The sequence below is a fragment of the Bos indicus genome, chromosome 3 (genome assembly GCF_029378745.1).
Source record: "Bos indicus isolate NIAB-ARS_2022 breed Sahiwal x Tharparkar chromosome 3, NIAB-ARS_B.indTharparkar_mat_pri_1.0, whole genome shotgun sequence".
NCBI lineage: Eukaryota > Metazoa > Chordata > Mammalia > Artiodactyla > Bovidae > Bos > Bos indicus.
In genome coordinates this window covers 57,915,995-57,935,705 of record NC_091762.1, presented here as the reverse complement: position 1 = coordinate 57,935,705, position 19,711 = coordinate 57,915,995, and the positions used below count along the sequence as shown (strand labels likewise).

At 38.1% G+C, this 19,711-nt stretch overlaps 2 protein-coding genes across 2 annotated transcripts in view; one reads left to right on the top strand and one right to left on the bottom strand.

The window, feature by feature from the left end:
- The window catches only part of ODF2L (outer dense fiber of sperm tails 2 like), a 402,314-nt gene that overhangs the window by 68,279 nt on the left and 314,324 nt on the right, over positions 1–19,711 (bottom strand). The gene's annotated exons all lie outside the window — the stretch shown is intronic.
- CLCA2 (chloride channel accessory 2) overlaps positions 30–19,711 on the top strand; it is a 42,002-nt gene continuing 22,320 nt past the window's right edge. The window contains exons 1-9 of the mRNA XM_070786172.1: positions 30–467; positions 1,340–1,477; positions 5,251–5,401; positions 8,355–8,463; positions 9,694–9,853; positions 12,734–12,961; positions 16,487–16,717; positions 17,790–17,967; positions 18,783–18,889. Coding sequence (XP_070642273.1) covers positions 45–467; positions 1,340–1,477; positions 5,251–5,401; positions 8,355–8,463; positions 9,694–9,853; positions 12,734–12,961; positions 16,487–16,717; positions 17,790–17,967; positions 18,783–18,889 — 1,725 coding nt within the window. The 5' untranslated portion in view covers positions 30–44. The remainder of the gene's footprint in view (positions 468–1,339; positions 1,478–5,250; positions 5,402–8,354; positions 8,464–9,693; positions 9,854–12,733; positions 12,962–16,486; positions 16,718–17,789; positions 17,968–18,782; positions 18,890–19,711) is intronic.

Genomic DNA, 19,711 nt, shown 5'->3' with positions numbered 1-19,711 from the left:
GAAGACATAAAATAAGTAAGGGGTGGAAGATTTCTTGCCCAACCATGATTCAGGAGGAAGCCCAGCCACAGAACAGGCAAGTGTGGCATCGCCTAGAGAAAAAGGACTTGCAGAGACAGGTCTCATTTAGATCCACCCCAGATTTTGCAAAGAAGGCACCACCTTCATCACAGACTCTAAGCCCTTCCAAGTTCAGGAAGAAATTATCTGCTTCGCCATTAACAACTTGGCACAATGTACCTGGCAGGACCAGTGTGACTGAACCAGAGGTTTTTCTCAACATGACCCACAGGGACAGTGAAGGTCGTGTTTGCAGCCTGAAATTTGTGACTCTCCTGGTGGCCTTCAGTCCAGAATTCCTCTTTCTGGGAGCTGGACTGCAGCTTCGAGACAATGGGTACGATGGATTACTTGTTGCAGTCAATCCTCAGGTATCCGAGGATCAGAACCTCATCCCAAACATTAAGGTGAGTGGTGTATATGAAATTGAAACCATCATCTTATTCATATAGACCTTTAGCCTTCTGTACGAAATTAACAACACTGCCTAGTTTGTATTTGAGCAGCAGAGAAAGGGGTGTTTCTCAAAGATAGCAAAAAAATTATAATTAAAGCCATGCCAATTCATTCACCTAATTCTGTGTAGTCTCAGCTTACATACTGTTTACCTAGCCACCTTTTATCTGTTGTTGGTTACTACTAATTTTAGCTTTTGTGTTTAATTACTTGACTGTTTTGGGGGCAGAAACTCCAAAAATAACCCATTGTGGCAACAAAGACCAGATGCGTGGCTGATGAAGAAGCTTGATTGTGCTTATTAAAATCATGTTGCTGAAGTCCATCCTGAGGGTGGGAATTCTCAGATAGAAAGAGAGTCTGGATGGAGCACCAACGAGCAACATTCTTTTCACCTGAATGTCCTGTGAAGTAACTTGACTATTTTCCCCTTAGTATGGTAAGGTGTAGGCTCACAGCTCCATTACTTGAGTCTCCCTTTGATGAAATTAGTATTGTCATAACGTGTGGTCTTGGGCATGCCCACACGTATGACATAAAAAAGATTTGTTCAGTGAAAGCTTTGTGAAAGCTTTTCTTTTACAAAATTGGGAAAATTATATGGGCAAGCCGAGACACACAGTTAGTGTCCTAAATTCTCAGATAAGCATTTGAAGTTTATTTATTTTGCTTCCAAGTTTTCCCCAAATCTAATGCTGTCTCTAAAAGAAATGGGCTCCTTCAAAATATTTTCATTATTTTTGTTACTACTTATTCAAGTATAACTAGAAAACCAAAACATTAAGAATTCACAGTGATAATATAAATTTTTATTTGGTTATAGGAAATGATAACTGAAGCTTCTTTTTACCTATTCAATGCTACCAAGAGAAGAGTGTTTTTCAGAAATGTAAAGATTTTAATACCTGCCACATGGAAAGCTAGTAATTACAGCAAAGTAAAACAAGAATCATACGAAAAGGTAAGAATTCAGGATTTCATTAAATGAATTCAACTGAAGAAGAAAATACAATATAATGTGTTCAAACTTTAAGCAATAACAAATCATTGCTATTAATACACAAATAATATTATTGAAAAGATTGTTATGCACAAAATGTATGAAAATACATACATGTAATAAATGAAAATTGTGAAGTAAAAAATAAGCAAAATGCCATTGCCCAAGCAGCCTCGCAGACGATCTCTTTCCTCGCAGACGATCTCTTGCACTTTTTAACTTACAGAGTCCTTCCTTTCTGAAATTCTTGGTTAAGGACCAAGAACTAGTTTTACTGAGTATGAGATGTAAAGGGAACGATTCCAATTATGAGTATCTTCATTTCCCACCCTGTCAAGGGCAATAAACATGCATGTCCACATGGAAGCCTACGCCACTCACACAGAAAAATTTGACTTTCCTATCCCACAAGAGTGCAAATTCGTAGAATTTCACATTAGTCCAAGTCCGGGTCACTGTTTTTGAGAAGTATGTTGAGAGAAGCAAGGAAGAAAGCAGCATAAGAGGCATGACTAACTTTTCTTTCCCAACCAAAAAATAAAGAAAAAAAACTTAAGCTTCAAGGACTCTCGTAAGCCGAAAATTATAAACACCTGTGGTCATGTCTGGCACATACTGGGAACAAGCTACAAATAAATGTTAAATAAATTTGGCAAATGACTATTTGAGATTACTGTGAAAAGAGTCCTGGCAACTACCAGAAAGGGCAGGAGCAGAGAGGCATTGAGGACAGAGCTCAGGGCGTTAGCAATGGGTTGGGTTCGAGATCTGTAATGACAGCTCAAATAGAAGGGCTGGATTACAGCAATTTCCCCTTTTCCTTATTTGTATCACTTGGCATGAATTTTCCTAAGGCTGTTTTAATTCTTAGCTCTTTTTTGAAGTTTATTCCTCAGTAACCGAATAATATATTAATAGCAATCTTTATAGGCATTCCAGTGTCCTAAAAAAGTTAAAGGGGCTCTTAAAACTATTTGATTTATAACCAAATGAAAGCATTTGAGGCTCAGACATGGAGATAAGAGAGACAGAGGCACTGGGATAAACTAAGAAGAGAGATAATGTTTATTAAACTTCAATTAAATGCCAGAAATTCTACATATATATAATTATTACAAAATTAATATTATATTATTATATTGTTGTGTATTATTATATTATTGTGTCTCAGCTGGTAAAGAATCCACCTGCAATGCAGGAGACCTGGGTTCGATCCCTGGGTTGGGAAGATCCCCTGGAGAAGGGAACAGCTACCCACTCCAGTATTCTGGCCTGGAGAATTCCATGGACTGTATATTCCATGGGATTGCAAAGAATCGGACATGACTGAGCGATTTTCACTTCACTTCACTTCAAATGCCAGACTATATATATATGCACACACATATATATAATTATTACAATATTAACATTATATTATTATATTGTTGGTGTATTATTATATTCTATAGTATATATTCCTACATATTCCATATAACTGCTTAATTGCTTAATATATATATTGCTTAGTTCTCAGTCACACCTAAAATTGTTGCTGTTAGTTGCTATTATCAAAAATTAGGAAAATGAGGCTCAAATACAGTAAGGATTTTATCCCAAGTCAAACAGCTGGTAAATTAAAGAGCAATCTGAATTCATGCCTGCTGCTGCTGCTGCTAAGTCGCTTCAGTCATGTCCGACTCTGTGCGACCCCATAGACGGCAGCCCACCAGGGTCCTCTGTCCCTGGGATTGTCCAGGCAAGAACACTGGAGTGGGTTGCCATTTCCTTCTCCAACGCATGAAAGTGAAAAAATAAAGTGAAGTCGCTCAGTCGTGTCCGACTCTTAGTGACCCCATGGACTGCAGCCTATCAGGCTCCTCCGTCCATGGGATTTTCCAGGCAAATTACTGGAGTAGGGTGCCATTGCCTTCTCCGAATTCATGCCTATTTGATTCCAAAACCTGTGCTTTTTGCTCTAAGCTATGCTGTCACCAGTTATCTTACACAGATGTTGTTCATCACTTTGGCCTTTAGTGGAACAAAAAAGTATTGGCATTAACCAACAACAAAATCAGGTGGTACTTCTTATCCTAATGGAGAAGACAAATAAATAACTAACGCAAAGATGACTGAACAGAAAGATTAAAGGAAAGAATCACTGAATCATATATCTGCTAGATACCAATTCTTTTAATCTCATAATGTTAACCAAGCAAGCACTTAGTGAATAATCATTATATACAGGAACCATGTGAGGCATGACAGAGGACACAAGGAAAAGCAGTATAGTTCCTGTCCTTGTGAATCTACAGTCTAGTGTAGGTAGGCAGCAGAGGGTGGGGATAGGGTTAGGAAAAGTAGGTAAAAACTTAATATGGCCTATAAGTAGAATATAACCCCAAACAGCTGAGTATTCCATTCAATGCTGAGCACTCTTTCCTTGTTGCTTCAGGACAGCTTTCCAGACATAGAAATGAGGTTTTATCCTCGTGAAGACTCTTCTAGGACAAGACTCTAGCTCTTTCACAGGTGTTGCCTTGAAAAGTCCTTGGCCTGAATTCTTACATTTCTAAAAATAAATGTTAATTATTATAAAAATAATTCATGCTTATTGCAAAAAACAATGTAGAAATATGGAAAATGAAAACATTACCTTTCATTATTCCTCAGTGGTGTGTACATAGACACACACACACACCAGTACACATGTAGTACTTTTATAGTGATCATTACATATATATATAGACATATATATATATATATATTCACACATTTATGAAAGTGAAAGCCACTCAATCGTGTCTGACTGTCTGCCACCCCATGGACTATACAGTCCATGGAATTCTCCTGTCCAGAATACTAGTGGGTAGCCGTTCCCTTCTCCAGGGGATCTTCCCGACCCAGGTCTCCCACATTGCAGGTGGATTTTTTACCAGCTGAGCCACGAAGGAAGCCCATACACTTATAGGATTATATTAAATCTATTGTTCCAAAATCAGCTTTAAAGAAATTAACCAGATAGATACTCAACTTCTAAGAACAAGTCTCCAGACAACTTCTAAGAGCAATTCTTGAGACAATGTATTATCTTTCTTCCTAAAAACAATGTTGTATATAAAACTGTGTTCTCTAGATGGTTATTGGAATAGATATTTATTTTTGTTTCCAACTTAAAATAATGTGTTTTATAAATAGTAATTGAAATGGTCAGGGTACAATATGAAATATAACTTCAGCAGAAAAATTGTTTTGTTGATCTGATTGGTTATGGGAATAAAAGGAAAAGGGATCAACCTACAGAAAGTTGTTCACAAAAGGCTATACCATTTCACAGTACAGCTCTAAATGATATGTAAATGCTCTTAAAATTTCTTTGAATATTTAAATTACATTTTACAGTGTACCTAATGTCAGAATTTTACCGTTTTGACTTCTGAGAAAATTTTAATCTGGAAAATGGGTACGTCAAATGACAGTAATGAAGTTCCATGGAAATCTGTTAAGTTTTTAAAATGTACACATTTTTGAAAGTGACAGATATTGGTGTTGACATTTAATTGTGAATTCATTCTAAACTCCATCTAAAGGCATATGTTTTTAAAAATCTGTTTTTAAATTGGGATATAAACCACACAGGAAAAATGCACATATCTTAAATGTACAGTTCAATGTGTTTTAACAAATGTAGATATTAGTATCACCAATATCACAGCCAAGATACATGGTATTACAAGGCATTTCTTTTAATTTAGGCAAATGTCATAGTAACTGACTGGTATGGGGCACATGGTGATGATCCGTACACCTTGCAATACAGAGGATGTGGAAAAGAGGGAAAATATATTCATTTTACATCTAAATTTCTACTAAATGATGGCTTAACAGCTGGCTATGGATCACGAGGTAAGTGTGATCAATCAAGACATAGACAATGGACAGAACTATTTATAATATTGTGCTCAGTACTGAAAGGGATTCAGAGAACCTGAAACCTGTTGGGGAATTACCATTTGGATGAGAAGATAGGCCACATGCCCATAAAAAAGATAAGAATCAAAGTGAGCCAGAAAGGGTTAAGCACCAGATTAATGGCCCAGACAGGGAGCTCTTTAAGAATTCAGCAAAGAGAGAAAGTATTTTGAGCATTTGAGCTAGAGATCCTCTCACAAGAGGATCTTCAAGGTTGAATATCATTTTGATGAGTGGAAAGAAGAGGGAGAAGAGTGGGAAGAGTATGAATAAAACTGTGGCAGCAGAAGAACCCAGGGCATATTTGAGAGAAGAAAGCAATAGACCCCACTGATGGTGCAGAGAGATTACGGGCAGTGAATAGGGGGAGAAAATGCTGAAATCCACATGGGATAGGTAATGGAGAGCCTCAAATGCCCAGATTAAGGAATCACCACTGCAGGCTTGCAAGCATAGGAATGAAACCATCCAAGCAGGATTTTCAGAAGCTGAATGTGGCTGTGTGGATAATCTGGCTTCCTCAGATCAGTGAGGAAGAAACTGGATTTGCGAGAGAATAACTAGAAGGCCAAGCATGAGGCCATGAGGCTTGAGTACGATTGCAAGCAGGGAAATGGGAAGGACAAGAAAGATAGTAATGAAAACAAGAAAATTTTCTCTGTGCCAAGTGCTGGGCTATTTGCTTTTTAAGTGTTGTTTTATTTAATCCTAAAAACTCTAAGCAAGGATAGTCCAGAGAGTGGAAAAATATGAAATAGAGATCAGAACTGCTTCAGAGTGAAAGGCAATGGGTGTGTGTGTGGGCAGCAGCATTAAGGAATACATTAGGTTTTTGTCAGAAGTAAAAGACAGCAGTTTAAAGGGGAAATCCACAAGTCTGAGTTTAGGTGACTGAGTGTGAGGAACAGTGGACTGTGCTTGGAAAGACCTAGACTGTGGCTGGAGAAGGATGACTGGAGTGTGACAGAGAAGTCAGTGTCACAGGTTTGGAGACCAGCATTTAGTGGATGAGATCTGAGAAAGAAACTTTGGTGAGAAAAAAATCAGCAAGTTGAGGGCTAACTTTTCAATTGTTAATTTTTTGCGTGTGATTAATGTACAGTCGGAGAAGGCAATGGCAACCGATTCCAGTACTCCTGCCTGGAAAATCCCATGGATGGAGGGGCCTAGTAGGCTACAGTCCATGGGGTCTCGAAGAGTAGGACATGACTAAGCAACTTCACTTTCACTTTTCACTTTCACGCATTGGAGAAGGAAATGGCAACCCACTCCAGTGTTCTTGCCTGGAGATTCCCAGGGATGGTGGAGCCTGGTGGGCTGCCGTCTATGGGGTCGCACAGAGTCGGGCACGACTGACGCGACTTAGCAGCAGCAGCAATGTACAGTAGTGCCATTCAAATGTTGTTTTTACTTTTACCCCCATTTAAATCCAAACAGATTTTATTATCCTCTGTATAACTAGCAGGAAGTAGAGCCACGCACCCCATAAAACACACTTTATAAAACACCTTATAGAAAAGGCCTTTTTTTTCCTGGTAACTATGAGGTGCTGATAATCTCTGTACAAATATATGACTTCACCAGCACTTCTAAATTCCATGAGTAGGCAGAAACTTTTCCTTAACACTTTCAGCTTTAGACTGTTCCCCTCCCTTCATTTGTCCCAAGGTCCCAAAATTGCACAATAGGTCACAGCCTGAGTCAATTCAGCAAACATTTCCTGCCTTCCCAGGTCTTAAAAGTATTCAGTAAAGAAAGTGTACTTTGGGAGGGGAGTTAATCTGGAAAATTCTAAGGAAGTCAGTGTTTTGCTGAACATTGAAAGAAATGCAAGATTTAGATAGGTAGAGAGGAACTTATAAAGGACGATGCTGATGATGAAGATTTTCATGAGTAAGAGTTGGAGATAAACATGGAGAATCAGGGATATAATGAAAGAGAAAGGACCGTCCAACCTGGTGAGGAGGTTCTATGATTCTTTTGGCTCCTTCCTCCCTCCCTGGCCCCAGGGTTTTAATTTTTGCTCCAGACAGAATTATCTATAGGAAAAAAAAAAAAAAAGCAGCAGGCAAGCCTGCATAAAACAGACTGAAAAACAGGAAAGCTTTATTTGCTTTTTTGGTGTCTTAGTCCATTTTGGTTGCTATAACAAAATATCATAGACTGAGAGGCTTACTTACAGAAGAAATTTCTCATGGTTCTGGAGACTGGAAGTCCAAGATCAAGGCACCAGCAGAACTGGTGTCTATGATGGCCCACTTCCTGGTTCACAGACAGCCATCTTCTCTCTGTGTCTTCTCGTGGCAGAAATAAGAAGGGAACTCTCTAGGGTCTTTTGATAAGAGCACTCATCCCATTTATTAGGGCTCCAACCTCCAACCTCATGATCTAATAATTACTCCCAAAGGCCTTACCTTTTAACACTTTCACATTTGGGGTCAGGATTTTGACATATGAATTTGGGAGGGACATAAAAATTCAGTCCATTGAATTAAAACATTCAGTCCACTGGTTTTTTTTTTTTTTTTTCCTTTCCCAGAATCCTGAACTTATAGGCATGTATGAAGCTAAATAGAAATCTGTTAGGCAGCTTCATTAGGGAAATGAGAGGATATGAGATTCCTCACTACTTTCTAACAGGTGTGCAACAGGTAAATCACTGGTTTACACTTACAACACTAAACGTATTTTTATGCTCCCTTTTTTGTGGTGGTGGGAATAAAGCAGGAGATGGGAGTGGGGTGGGGAAGAGGAAAGTGGAAGGAAGAATTGCACTTCAACCATTCAGAACGAGTACATATAGTCAGCTGATACTATATCGTCAATGACTAGCAAGGTCCATTGCTGTAATTTTAGGAACTCAAAACAAAAATTCTCCCTTCCACAGGCAGAGTGTTTGTTCATGAATGGGCCCATTTCCGTTGGGGTGTATTTGATGAATATAACAATGAGAAACCCTTCTACATAAATGGGCAAAGTCAAATTGAAGTAACAAGGTTAGTGATTTTTCACATGTTTAAAATTCCTTGTTTATTTTTTGATTCTAAAATCGTTTATAATGGCAGCTAAAACTTAACTGACAATTTTGAAATTTTATTGTATTTTTAAAAATTTGTAAATATTTCTGTGGTCAAATATCAAAACAGTAGAAAAAGTTATACTCTTATATATCATGCTCCCACCACTCTCTTCACCCTATTCTCTTTCATCCCCTCTAGGTAACCCACCTTATTTGTGTTTTTTTAGGAAAATTGAAATAAATATTAACACATAGTTTTCTTCACTTTTTTATTTTAATTGCATAGTGTTCCACTGTATGATATACCATAATTTTTCAACCAGTCCCTCATTGTTAAACAAATGAGTTGTTCACAATGTCTGTTATTATTACAGATTGTAATTATATATATATATATATATATATATACACACACATGACCTTCCCTGGTGACTCAGATGGTAAAGAGTCTGCCTGCAATGCAGGAGACCTGGGTTCAATCACTGGGTCAGGAAGATCCTCTGGAGAAGGAAATGGCAACCTATTCCAGTATTCTTGCCTAGAAAATCCCATAGACAGAGGAGAAATTCAGGTTACTGTCTGTGGGATCACAAAGAGTTGAACACAACTGAGTGACTTAACTTCACAATATGTGTTATTACTACAGGTCATAATGATATATATATTATTTCCATTTTATACAGGCAGATCTGTGTATGTATTGAGCAGCTTCTAACAATTACCAGGTCATAGGGCAATTTCAGTTGTAACTTTGGTAGATACTGATTCTTCTCCTGAAAGTTATAGGTTTTTCATCCCATCGAAAGTATTGAGACTGTTAAATTAAGAAGGAATCCTTTATCATCATTACATGTTCACTCTCTTCTTCCTCTGATGTCCAATGGCAATGAGCTCAAAGAAGCCCTACTTCAGGATATCACCACTCATGCTTTCCTAGGGCCTCCAAAAGTTCATGGGGATTTCCTAGTAGCTTTTGCTTCGACCTTGTTTAGTTGGGAAAGCCCTTGGCAAAACAGAGCTTCTCATCAGAATCAAATGCTTGAAAATAAAGTGAAGTGCATTTATAAATTAATGACCTTTCTTATAGCTTTAAAAATGTTTTATGTGTATCTAGCAATCTACAATCCTTAAAACAAATTATTTTATGAACCAATGAAAAGGAAACATAAGTTTTTATAAAACAAACCAATTTCTCTTACTACTTTAGGTGTTCATCTGACATCGCAGGTATTTTTGTGTGTGAGAAAGGTCCCTGCCCCCAAGAAAACTGTATTATTAGCAAGATTTTCCAAGAAGGATGCATGTTTATATACAATAGCACCCAAAATGCAACTTCATCGATAATGTTCATGCAAAGTTTATCTTCTGTAAGTATGATCTTAGAATGGCAAACTCCTACAAGACCCCACCTTTTCCCAAGATAGACTGATATGTTTTAAGTATTTAAACAACAAGGTAATTAAGATTCACTACATTTTAAATCTTGGGGAACCTTAGAGTTAATCTAGTTTTTACTTTACAGATTAAAAAAAAAACCTCAGCATCCCCCTCACCCCACACACACAATCCAAGGTGATCAGTAAAAACAGATTCCTTTATAAAAGTGATTATTCGCTCTCCAGGGAAAATGGAGAATCCTGGAGTCTTCAAAAAATTTCTTGTATAGTGGTTCTCCAGTATCCTTTTATGGGAAAGTATACCAGGGGTTAATGACAGAGATGTAATTTATGATTATATTTCTCACATTTGAGATAGAAAACCATTTTTATTTATACGGAATTCCCTAATTCTCTTTCCCTCATTTTGCGTATTCTAGAACTTGAAAAGTCTATTGTTACCAAGGGAAGTCAACTAACCCTTAGCTTTACAGGTTCAAAAACTCAATCTTGTCAGCATTCCCCACTAACTGACAAGAAACGTGTAGGAATCCAGAACACATTTTTAATATTATTATTTAAAAAGAGTACTCTGTCATGGAGATCTGACATTTGCATCTTCTAGTCAGTTCATTTTCTATTTGAAGGAACTATCATGGAATAGCCAAATTCCACCCAGAGGCCTGCTTTGACTTTGAGAGTGTGAAATCAGAAAGGAGGGAGTTAGGAGATTCAGAGATTTAGTTCCATCAGCCTTCATAACCTGATACATTTTCCCAACTTCATCATCTCTGTGAGTCATTTCCTCTCCAACAGGCTGGGAACACTATGGGCAGTGTTCTGGTGAAGTTTTCTGTCTCTGTGGCTGACCCAATGTTCCTTGGATTGACACATTCATTTTTTCAGATAGGTTTTTTTTTTTTTTTTTTCCCTTCAGTCCACTTTTAGTCAAGGCTAAGAGTCATTCTGTAACTTTAAGGTGACTTTTCATATTTTTTATCCAATTCATTATAGCTTTAATTTACAGTTTCAATATCTGAAGCCAAGCTAATTCCATGCTATTTAATGCACATTGTTTGTGGCTAGTATTCTCTTTGTGATCATTTGAAAGCCCTACTCATTAATATCATCAGAAAAGTTTCACCATCTCCTAACCATAGTCATGAAATTTAAAAAGTTAAAAACAAACAACAACAAACAGGTTGTATCTTGTCTTCCCATCCTACTAAGAAACTTGTGTCTTTACGCAATTGTTAACTTTTTGAAACTTCAGCTCATTTTCTAAGAACTTAGACTCAAGATTAGAGAGTCTATAAGACTTCTAATTTTAAATTCCATATATATGCATTAGTATCCTGTATTGGTGTTTTTCTTTCTGGCTTACTTCACTCTGTACAATAGGCTCCAGTTTCATCCACCTCATTAGAACTGATTCAAATGTATTCTTTTTAATGGCTGAGTAATACTCCATTGTGTATATGTACCACTGCTTTCTTATCCATTCGTCTGCTGATGGACATCTAGGTTGCTTCCATGTCCTGGCTATTATAAACAGGGCTGTGATGAACATTGGGATACACGTGTCTCTTTCAATTCTGGTTTCCTCAGTGTGTATGCCCAGCAGTGGGATTGCTGGATCATAAGGCAGTTCTATTTCCAGTTTTTTAAGGAATCTCCACACTGTTCTCCATAGTGGCTGTACTAGTTTGCATTCCCACCAACAGTGTAAGAGGGTTCCCTTTTCTCCACACCCTCTCCAGCATTTATTGCTTGTAGACTTTTGGATCGCAGCCATTCTGACTGGTGTGAAATGGTACCTCATAGTAGTTTTGATTTGCATTTCTCTGATAATGAGTGATGTTGATGTATAGAACAGTCTTTTGGACTCTGTGGGAGAGGGAGAGGGTGGGATGATTTGGGAGAATGGCATTGAAACATGTATAATATCATATATGAAACGAGTCGCCAGTCCAGGTTTGATGCACGATACTGGATGCTTGGGGCTGGTGCACTGGGATGACCCAGAGGGATGGTACGGGGAGGGAGGAGGGAGGAGGGTTCAGGATGGGGAACACGTGTATACCTGTGGCGGATTCATGTTGATATATGGCAAAACCAATATAATATTGTAAAGTCAAAAAATAAAATAAAACATAAAAACAAACAAACAAACAAAAAAAGATTTCTAATTTTAGCTCTAAGCTTCCATGGCTCTATTAGCAGGAAGCATCTACTCTTCATAGGAATATAGCCACTGGGAAGTCGATAACACATTACTTTGGAATGCAAATCATGCCTTTAAAAGGAGTACTGCCATAGGTTTAGTATTTTTACATGAATTATGGCCATATCTCCAAATGAGGGGAAGATCAGGAAATAGATTTCAGTTGCTTTTTTCCTTATCTTATTCTTACATAGATCAGTATTTGAACTAGCTTAATATATGTTGACTGATCAATAGAGATACAGTGGTTATTAAATATGATTTCAAGGAATAGCTGACCAAGATAACATCTCCTGTGGTGTTTTCTTTAACACATTATCATGCTAAGGAATGAGAATTGGGTTTTATTTTTTTAAAGACTAAGTTATTTATACATGGTCTACTCTCTCTGTTATCTAAGGGCAAGTAAAATTTATTAGAGATTGACCACAATACCTCAAGGGTGCTAGTGTTTGAAGCAAAGGGCATCAAGGTTTATTTTTGAAATGGCATTCTTGAAGTAAAGATGGACATTGCTGTAGCACTTTGATTTCTCGTGTTTCAGCTCACCTTTCCTTTTACTTTTAGTTGTCTGAGAATGAGAAGTATGTCTAGTATGAGAGGAGTATTTTTATTTTCTAAGTACTTTTATTTTGTTCTTTTTCTAGGTGGTTGAATTCTGTAATGCAAGTACCCACAACCAAGAAGCTCCAAACATGCAGAACCAAATGTGCAGCCTCAGAAGTGTCTGGGATGTAATCACAGATTCTGACGACTTTGTAAACAGTCTTCCCATGAGTGGGACGGAGCTTCCACCTCCTCCCACTTTCTCTCTTGCACAGGCTGGTGACAGAGTGGTTTGTTTAGTGCTGGATGTGTCCAGCAAGATGGCAGAGGTAACAGCTGAACCAAAATGGTTGTAAACCATTCATCCCTTTTTTCTATCAGTTTTTAATTTCTTTTCTTTTCAGAGGGTAAGGGCAGGGAAATGTGAGGGCAAACGTTTGGAATATTTATGGGCATCATCTCTTCTTGCACATGAGAGAAGCAGATTCAGAATGTGGCCCAGAAATTGAGATAATGCAGATAAATAAAGTGCACAAGTAATTTCCAGCCCTTATTTTTGCTATTAATTGCAATCTTTTCCAACAAAAACCCTCCACAAAACTCTGACATGTAACTGAAGGCTCCTTTGTGACCACATTCCACTCACTGGTAAACACCCTTCCTGAGGCAATAGACTGAGTTTGCAGTTAAATGTGCATATCCACTACATGTATATTTTCTATGTCATTGTGTACAGAGAACCATGTTTCAGTCATCTCTAATCTAGCAGCCTTCCAGAAACCCACTCTCCAAAGCTCCATAATTCCTAGGCAGTATTAGACATTTGAAAGTGAAAGTCGCTCAGTCGTGTCCGACTCTTTGCAGCCCCATGGACTATACAGTCCATGGAATTCTCCAGGCCAGAATACTGCAATGGGTAGCCTTTCCCTTCTCCAGGGCACTTTCCAACCCAGGGATCGAACCCAGGGTTCCCACATTGCAGGAGGATTCTTTACCAGCTAAGCCACAAGGGAAGCCCAAGAATACTAGAATGGGTAGCCTATCCCTTCTCCAGTGGATCTTTCTGACGCAGGAATCAAACTGGGGTCTCCTGCATTGCAGGCAGATTCTTTACCAACTGAGCTATCAGGGAAGCCCATGAGAGGTTTTGTCTTTGGAATCAGGCAGATGTGCTTTGAGTCCTGGCTCCTTCACTTACTGTCTGTGTAATCAGGAGCAAATAACCTCTCTGGAAGCTCAGTTTTCTCAACTGGTAAAACAGAGACAACAATACCTATTTCATTGTTGGGACAGAGCCAGTTCATACTGATTCACAGGAGTCAACTGTTACATTTTTAGGAAATTTGCAAGTTGTAAATGCAGCCATTATTAAAAATTAAACTATGTAGACTTATAATGAAATAAAATATTGAAATAAGCACAATAAATGCTCAAAATTCATTCAGTTCAGTTCAGTCACTCAGTCGTGTCCGACTCTTTGCGACCCCATGAATCGCAGCACGCCAGGCCTCCCTGTCCATCACCAACTCCCGGAGTTCACTCAGACTCACGTCCATCGAGTCAGTGATGCCATCCAGCCATCTCATCCTCTGTCGTCCCCTTCTCCTCCTGCCCCTAATCCCTCCCAGCATCAGAGTCTTTTCCAATGAGTCAACTCTTCACATGAGGTGGCCAAAGTACTGGAGTTTCAGCTTTAGCATCATTCCTTCCAAAGAAATCCCAGGGCTGATCTCCTTCAGAATGGACTGGTTGCATCTCCTTGCAGTCCAAAGGACTCTCAAGAGTCTTCTCCAACACCACAGTTCAAAAGCATCAATTCTTCGGCCCTCAGCCTTCTTCACAGTCCAACTCTCAAATCCATACATGATCACTGGAAAAACCATAGCCTTGACTAGACGGACCTTTGTTGGCAAAGTAATGTTTCTGCTTTTGAATATGCTATCTAGATTGGTCATAACTTTCCTTCCAAGGAGTAAGCAACTTTTAATTTCATGGCTGCAGTCACCATCTGCAGTGATTTTGGAGCCCAAAAAAAGAAAGTCTGACACTAGTTCCTAATTATTTTTCTACTATTTTTTCTGCTTTGCATTGCCTGCAAATTAAGAATGGGTTTATTAAGTAGACACATTAAAATTATATGAAATTCAAATTTTAGCATCCATAGTAAAATTTTATTAGATGACAGCAACACTTATTTGTTTACATATTATCCATAGCTGCTTTAGTACTAAAATAGCAGAGTCGAGTAGTTGCTGAAGGGAATATATGTCCCACCCAACCTAAAATGTTTACTATCAGATCCTTTATAGAAAATGTCTGCTGATCCCAGATACAGGCTCTTGAGGTTCTTTCTGGTCTATCCTATCTCTATGTCTGCTCCTGCATATCTCTTCCCAACTGTGCACTCAGTGACATCAGGTTGACAACTTAAACCAATATTAGTGGGAATATTTTACCCCACAGAAACTGCAACAAACCCAGGATTTCCCCCTCTCTCTTTTGACCAGAAAGCCATTTTTTAGTATTTACCAGAACACTACTAACTACTTCATAGGATTGTTGAGAGGATAATGAGGTAGTTGATATTAAGTTTTTGGTTTATAAGTGGCAACTGTTATTTTATTATAGTATTGAATACTTTAAGAAAGAGTTTATCCTCTTGCATTTTCTGGATCAGTTGTTTTGGAAATCTGGGTTCCATCCCTGGGCTAGGAAGATCCCCTGGAGAAAGGAATGGCTACCCACTCAGATATGGAGGCTGGTAACACAAGAGTAATAAGAGAGAGCTTCGAGTTTCTGGCTTCACTAGTTAGAAGTAGAGGTCATGACTGTGATATTAGCAATAGCTACTATTTACTGAATGCTAACTATGTATCCACTTTGCAGATAAGAAAACTGCAGCTAAAAAGGATAAGTAATTTCTCTATGGTCACACTATTAGTAAAAGTTGAAGGCATATTCAGAGTCTTTGTTTTATCCACTCTACCAGTTTACCTCTCAATATTGAAAGAAACAATATTTAGGAAGGAGGGTAATGAATTCAACGTGTATAGATTCTGAAATGCCTATGGCATGTTAAATTAGTGGTATTTCCTAAGCAGTGTGAAAAGCAGGTCCAGATGTTAAGGGAGACGTGTAGTTTGGAGACAGAGACCAGAATCATAACTGAACAGTTGGTCTCTGAGCTCGGCTTGTTGCTCCTGCAGCCTCCAAGACAAGCGACCCTAATGAATTTATCACTAGTATCACCTGCCCAAACGCAGTCAGTAATATTAGTATTACTTTATACTTAGTATTTCAAGGTGTAACTACTGTCATATACATACCTCAGTTGATCCTCACAGTAATTCTACTTTAATAAGTAAGAAAGAATATTATTCCTCCAATTTACAGATGGGATGCCCAGTCTAAGATAAACATGGTAACAGAGGGTAGTGCTAGGACAGATACCTGACTGCTGTTCCTCTCTACTGTAAGGTCTTTGCAATGTTTCCTCTTACTCAGGATGAATTTTCAAAGAAGACATTACAAACCAAGTCTCTATTGGTTCTACAGATCTTTGAATTCGGATAGGAGAGAAACAGTGGATATATGTGTTCTTAGGGAATGGTAAAGTATGAACAGCATCCTGGGGGCAGAGTTCCAAATCACACCACCCTCCCTGAAAAGCATTCATTTTTGAGCCTGCAATATCAAACAATATTCTAGCATCATATCAATCTTTACAGCTCAAAAATCATAATCTGACATCTTTTAAAAAATTAGCAGAGATATTTGCTAATTGAATTACTAAGTTATACTTTTGTCTACCAACCAAATGTTATTATCTTTCTTTTTTCCTTTTTGAAACATAGGCTGACAGACTCCTTCAACTGCAACAAGCAGCAGAATTTTACTTGATGCAGATTGTTGAGATTCATACCTTTGTGGGCATTGCCAGTTTTCATAGCAAAGGGGAGATCAGAGCCCAGCTACACCAAATTAACAATGATGATGACCGAAAGTTGCTGGTTTCATATCTGCCTGTCGCCGTGTCAGCTGAAGCAGAAACCAGTGTTTGCTCAGGGCTGAAGAAAGGATTTGAGGTACAGTAGAGCACCCTAAGCCTCGGATCACCACTTTCCTTTCTCTCACTTCATATCTGAGGTTGCTTCTGATTTGGGGAAATCTGTTGCAATGTCATCACAGTGTCAAATATAGGAAAATAATAATGGATTACCTTTAAGATCAGGAACCACAACTTTCTCATCACTTAATCCCCTGCACCTAGTAAAAGGCATATAACATTAAATAGTTGCTTCAGAAATGTTTGCTGAAACAATGAGTAAATAAATGAATACAATGGTTAAGGTTGGGACATCAGCATCATCTGAATAATTTCTAACACTGTCCCTATCTATTCTGGGACTGTGGCCATTGTTATCCTTGGATTTTCCAAACAAAATCAGCATGTCTGGCTTCTGCCTACAGTCATACTAGAACTTAAGCATATGAATATCAATTAAAGTCAGAGGTATGTTTCAAGAATAACGGAGTTCATTTAAATCACCATAAGTTTGGATTTGACACCGAGGATACAACCATTTGTTAAATATCTAGTAGCAAGCAGAACAAAATTGCAATTGTTGCTGCTCACCCATAAGTGTTTCTCCACCTTGGCCTCCCATCAAAATCACCTGGGGATACAAAACTTCTGATATCTCAGTCTCACTCCGAGAGATTCTGTTTTAATTCGTTTTGGGTATGATCAGGCCATTAAAAATTGTAAAGTTCTCATCTTATTTTAATGTATAGCCACTGCTCTAGGTCCTTTTATTGGCCACTTATTGGATCTCAGAAGCAAGGATCTCACACTATAATGTTCTCCCATATCCTTTACGATGGACACTGTTCTAAACTAGGGCATCTCATAGTGATTTGAACAGGAAGAAGCCCTATCCATGAGTAAGCTGACAATGGTGTGTAGGGTGGCAGGGGCTCTGATGGGGTGAGGTAAGGACTGAGCACAGATGGGCATGGAGAGTGCAGGGAGCTGTGGAGGACCTGGAAGAGGAAGAAGCCCCACTTATGGGGAATTTGCAATGAAAGTGAATTCTTCTGCCTAGTAAGGCAATCTGAATTACATCTCCTCCTAAATGACTGATACCCTGTGTTCAGGTGGTTGAAAAACTGAATGGAAAAGCCTTTGGCTCTGTGATGATATTAGTGACTAGTGGAGATGATGAGCATATCAGCAACTGCTTCCTCACTGCTCTCAGCAGTGGCTCAACTATCCACACCATTGCCCTGGGTTCATCTACGGTCAAAAACCTGGAGGAACTGTCCCATCTTACAGGTAAGTAAATCCCTGGGAACATATGCTAGAGAACTTCCTTTCAACTTGGATATTCCAAGAACAGCCATGAAACGCATATAATGTGAACAAAATACAGGGCTTAATTGAAAGAAAAAAATATAAAGAGTTTTCTTACAAAAAAACACAATTCAGTGCTAAATTCTGTCAAAAATTTGCTGACTTTTTTGTACTTTTCTTAGAAACTGCCAATTATATACATCTAATGAAAATATTATTACTACTTCTTTGTTAAACCAACCTGAGTATGTATAATCATGGGGCTAAAAGTATGTTTGAATGCACTAACTTCTATGATAAGATCACATGCAGTATTAAACATACATCTTTTTGTTTTAAATGAGGCATAAGATAATTTTATCTTATACTCAATAAAAAAGGAGTATGCTAACTTGAAAATTAGGTTTTATTGAATTATGTTTGAAAATAATGTTTTCAGAATGTAAATGTAAACATATAGTGATATAAATAGATAGCAATTAACCTAGATCGTCTATGAATTATATTCATTAAATATTTATTGAATTCAATAAATATTTATTGAGTTTTTATTGCATAGTGGATAGAGCTCTAGACCCTACAATTACAGCCATTAATAGAAGAGACAAAGCCACCTGCCTCGGCCATCCACTCACCATGTGATTGTACAGGATGCCTTGTATAGAAAGCCAAGCACAGCTCCTGTTTTCCCCAAACTCACCCTCTTAAGCAAAGGAAGTTTGTTAGGAAAGGCCTATCAGTTTATCTTTTGTATTTCTTTACATTTTAACAGCTAACATCCCACTTGTGTGTTTCAGGGGGTTTAAGGTTCTTTGTTCCAGATAAATCCAATTCCAATAGCATGATTGATGCTTTCAGTAGAATTTCCTCAGGAACCGGAGACATTTTTCAACAACACATTCAGGTCAGAATTTCCTCAGTATTTTATTTACAGATGGGTGAAAGAGGAGCAAGAAAAATAGACGAATTGTGCTGACTGCCTCACTAACCTTATTTGAATATGTAACAGTCCTTGTTAAATTAAAAGAAGGCTTTTAATGAGCTTCTTGACATCACTAGAACCAGGCTCCATCTTTATCTGATGTCTATACTCCTCAGACCTACAAGTCATCTCACAGACGGTAAATGAACCTCTCAAGTCAATGGCTTGATGGGAGCAATGAAGTCAGTAAAATATTCTAAGAAAACATTTAACATGAAGATTATGTGTACACAGTAAAAGCAATGATCACAATTCTATCATTAGATGTGGAAAAAGATGAATTTTAAATGACAATATATATTTTAGATTAGGGTACAATTTGCTCTCCTGAATAATCTTTCTACCTTTGATTTTCTCTTTATCAATATGAAATAAAAACAAATATTCAAGAAAGTAAAAGAAAAAAATTAACAAAACATTGTTCATATGACTCAAATTAGTTTCCAGACATGGCCACCTATCCCCCACTCTTTACATGTCATTAGCCCCATTAGACTATGGGCAGAAACTATATCTAATCCCCTTCAACAGTACGGAATGCAGCATAGAGTATGTTTGGCACAGTAGTAGGCAACCAGGAACACTTGTGAAATTGGTTTGGACAAATAACCCACATGTCTTTGCTGTTCAGATCAGATCAGTCACTCAGTCATGTCCGACTCTTTGCGACACCATGAATCGCAGCACGTCAGGCCTTCCTGTCCATCACCAACTCCCAGAGTTCACTCAGACTCACGTCCATTG